The sequence below is a fragment of the Acyrthosiphon pisum genome, unplaced genomic scaffold, assembly GCF_005508785.2.
Source record: "Acyrthosiphon pisum isolate AL4f unplaced genomic scaffold, pea_aphid_22Mar2018_4r6ur Scaffold_21280;HRSCAF=23512, whole genome shotgun sequence".
NCBI classification, from domain to species: Eukaryota; Metazoa; Arthropoda; class Insecta; order Hemiptera; family Aphididae; genus Acyrthosiphon; species Acyrthosiphon pisum.
Window position 1 is genome coordinate 34,901 of NW_021770730.1, and position 4,113 is coordinate 39,013.

The window sequence follows — 4,113 nt, forward strand, 5'->3', positions numbered from 1 at the left end:
GTCATAATTTGGAAATACACATTCGGAGTTTCCATTCCCATGAAGCAAAAATATTGGACCAAGCTAAGGAAGATACCAAAAATAATAAAGTTCAAAATATAAAGCGTCCATTAGATGATTCAACTGTTCAACTTTCATCGAAGGTAATAAATACCTATTAAATAATAATAACAAAATATTTTACATAAGTACCTATCCACAAAACCTTTTTACAATTGTATGCATAGTAGGTAGAGTCTTGTAAAAATACTTTTAAAATACTATTATAAAAATGTATCTCTGATACTCCATACTCATGAGTTAATATGATTATAATATTATTTCAATGAAAACAATATTATTTTTAATTTTTTATTGATGTCAAATTGTTGCGAAATATACTTGTAAAATACTAACTAGCTCTAATTTTTAAAATACATTTCATTTTATAGAAACGAGGTCCCTTAGATGACATGATTACAGTCTTTAAAAAAAGTCATTATGTACAATTGGATAAGGTTACATTGCTGCAAGCATGTACAGAAATGGTAACCGTGAATGGCCGTCCTTTAACCATATTCAATGATTCGGGTTTTAAAAAAATATTGAATCCTCTGACGCAAGCTATTGGTGAAGGTATACCACCAAATGATTTATTAAAATATGTACCTAAATTAATTATTTCATGTATTTTGATTGAAATCTTAGGTTTTACTATTAACTCCCAGAATATAAAAAAACATATTTTTTGTGCTTCAAAAACTATTATTAATGAAATAACAGAAAATATCAAAAATAGTTTAGTGAGCTTGAAAATTGATTGTGTAAAACGTCATAACCGGTCCATAATGGGAGTTAATATTCAGTTCATAAAAAACATGAATGTTTGTTTGGCTACTCTAGCAATGAGGGAAATTAACGAACAGCACACTGCTCAAAACTTAAAAAAATTGGTATATTTAATTTATATTAACATAGCATTTTATCATACTGTGTACTAATTATATTGTATTTCCTATATTAGCTTTTTGATGTATTGGCTATTTACAACATGAGAAAAGAACAAATTTTTACAATCACATGTGATAATGCATCAAATATGGTTAAGTTAAGTAAAATTGTAAATATGAATGATGAATGTGAAGCTGAAGCACCACATATTGAAGAGGATTTGATTAATTTTGTGGATTCAGAAGACAATGAGAGTGATGATGAATATGCCATTGAAGACGGAACATTACTATCAACAAATGATATAGTAAATCAACTTTTCAATGAAGAAGTTGATGATCATGGTTGGTTTTTAAAACATAATAGTATTTTTTATTTGTTTTTTTCTGTTCGTAATTCAAATAATAATATATTGTAATTTAATTTATATCTAGATAACTTACAAGAAATTATTGTTGCTGCTATGGAACCTAAATCTATAACATCCTGTATTAGATGCTCTGTACACTCGTTACAATTGTGTGTACTTGGTGGTATAAAATCAGCAGCTATATCTAATTGCATTCCCAAAGCTAGAGAGGTAATTTTAAGATACCTATCTATTTCTTATCCTCCATTTTCTTAGTTATTTAATACATAAACATTTTATTTTATAGATTGTAAAGAAACTAAGAACTCCCAAATATGCATGTTGGCTGAAAAGGAAAAATTTAAAATATGCAATTATCGATATTGAGACCAGATGGAACTCAATGTATAACATGCTCTATAGGTTATTAGAACTCAAAGAATTCTGTTTGTCACATGAGGAGACTAACTCAGACCTACATCTAAAAAACTGTGAATGGGAGTCTATACAAAGTGTTGTTAGTTAATTATTTAATTATATTAATTTCTAAAATATTAATTATCTTCTTTTAATCATAAATATACTTATTTTGGGTGCCAAATTAATCTGTTTATAATATATATATTTTTTTTTTGGTTTATAAATGTATTCTGTAATTACTTGCAATTGTTAATTTTTAAAAATGTTATTCAGGTAAATGCTTTACATCCAGTGAAAACTGCAACACTTGCATTGCAAAAACAAAACTTAACAATTGGTGATTTTTATGCCATCTGGTTAAAATCCACTCATGGGTTGAACGCAAATGGATCCATATTAGCCAAAAAAATAAAATCTTTGATGGATAAAAGAATTCAGGAAAATTATTTATCAAACAGCACATTTTTAGCAGGTACCTAATACATCAAATTAATAATTAATAATTAAACATACATAGTAACAATAGATTCATATATTGTTTTAGCGATTTTTGTTGATCCTCGATACCAGTGTTTATTAACTCCTGAACAACAACAAATAGCTATAACTCGTCTTGTCGAAACATGGGAGACATTACTTCTCTTAAAGAATAAAGACTCTCCTATTGACGAATTTCCAGAAACTACCGGTAAAAAATGAATGCATATTAATTATTTACTCAATAAAAATGTTAAAATTGTTTAGTTGTTAAATGTTTTAAATATTTAAGAATTCTAACGGACTAATACATTAAATTACTTCCTGGATAACTTATCAACAATTTTGTTTTAAATACATCACTGCAGGTGATATGAATATTATTCTCATATAAACTAAATATAAAATAATGGAAATTCTGAATAAATCATGTTGATATATTTTATTTTATTGGAAATTTAAATAGGAATAAATAAATTTTTACTTAAAAAAAAATATGCAGATTTCTAGAATAATCTGTAAAATTTTATATAATACAGTTAAGTATTTTTTATATTTTATTATTTGTTAAGTAAAGTAGTTGAGTTAATCCTGTATTGAACTTTATTTTCAGCTAATGATAAATCAACCATTGAGAGTACTATTGAAAGTAGCCAAGACTCTACAGATCCATTTGAAGATTTTTTATCATCACAAGCTTCTCTTACATCAAATTCATCTGCCTCGTCCTTAACAGTAACTTCTGAAAGTATATTAAATATATTGAATGGTTTTAAAAATGTTGAGCGCATTTCTTATACTGCTGATGTTTTGCAATATTGGAAAACACGACAATTAACAGATCCAGAACTTTATCAATTAGCAAGTATAGTCTTAGCAGTTCCAGCGACTCAGGTTTACATGATTATTTATGTTTTACCTCATGATAATATTTATTTTGTGATTATATTTGAACTTCTACAAGTTGTACTATTACATTTTCAGGTCAGTGTAGAAAGGAGCTTTTCTGGATTAAAATTTGTTGTTTCTGATTTGAGAACATCATTAGATCCAGAACTTTTAGAAGCAATCATGCTGGTTAGAAGCAATGAAAAATTTAAATTATGTCATTAAATGATTAAATTGTATTGTTATTTATGTTTAAGTGTTTTATTTTAATAAACTTATAAAGAAAACAATTATTTTGTGTGGCCCTACACAATTTTATCCAATAGCAACTAATATAAAATGTTGTACAAGTTGCCAAAATTATTCTGATATTGGAATTTCTAGGAATTGGATATATATGATCGATAACTTCTAGATGGTAAAACAAATTTGTCAAAGGCTAATTTAGACTATTTAGTATAACATATGTATCTGCTATGCATTAATAAGAAATCAATTTCAAAAAATTAACTGTTTAAATTATAAGTTTAAAATCTAATATGAATACATTCATATATTTTTGAATTATTTTAAGTAACATTTAAATTAATTATTATTATTTAAATTTTCACTAAAACTCATAAAATAAACTTAATAGCTAGATACTGATATAATTTTATGATAATAGACAATAGTGTATAATTATAATAATTTGTTAAAACTTACATATTTCCTAAAAAATGTTAATACTGAATTTAATAAAAAAATATTATTTGGCTGTATTGATGCAACCATTAATAATTAAAGATTAAGAATTAAGATAATATTCTGCACTAATATTTTATATTTAGATACCCTAGTCCATAGATGGCATAGTAACCTAACCTAACCATACTATATTACTCATTATAGTAGTCATTATTAAGTACATAATTAATATTATTAGTAATGACTAATGACTATAGTATTTAGTCAAGAAGCTTTTATTGTTTAACAAATTTTAGTCAAAGAGTAGGGTGTGAAATTGATTTCAATACCGAAATCAATATCAACATTTTAATAAATTAAAA

The 4,113-nt window shown here is 25.6% G+C and overlaps 2 protein-coding genes across 2 annotated transcripts; both read left to right on the top strand.

Annotated features, from left to right (window-relative positions):
- The first annotated feature begins 1,009 nt into the window (after positions 1 to 1,009).
- LOC115034855 lies at positions 1,010 to 1,877 on the top strand. The gene is made up of 2 exons (XM_029492349.1): positions 1,010 to 1,510; positions 1,587 to 1,877. Exons 1-2 carry the CDS (start codon positions 1,394 to 1,396, stop codon positions 1,803 to 1,805), a joined length of 336 nt encoding a protein of 111 aa, XP_029348209.1. The 5' UTR covers positions 1,010 to 1,393; the 3' UTR covers positions 1,806 to 1,877.
- Positions 1,878 to 1,922: 45 nt separating this feature from the next.
- On the top strand, positions 1,923 to 3,472 carry LOC115034854. Its single transcript, XM_029492348.1, has 6 exons — positions 1,923 to 1,931; positions 1,973 to 2,171; positions 2,244 to 2,387; positions 2,790 to 3,070; positions 3,161 to 3,253; positions 3,449 to 3,472. The coding sequence occupies exons 1-6, from the start codon at positions 1,923 to 1,925 to the stop codon at positions 3,470 to 3,472; spliced, it is 750 nt and encodes a 249-aa protein (XP_029348208.1).
- The last annotated feature ends 641 nt before the right edge of the window (positions 3,473 to 4,113 follow it).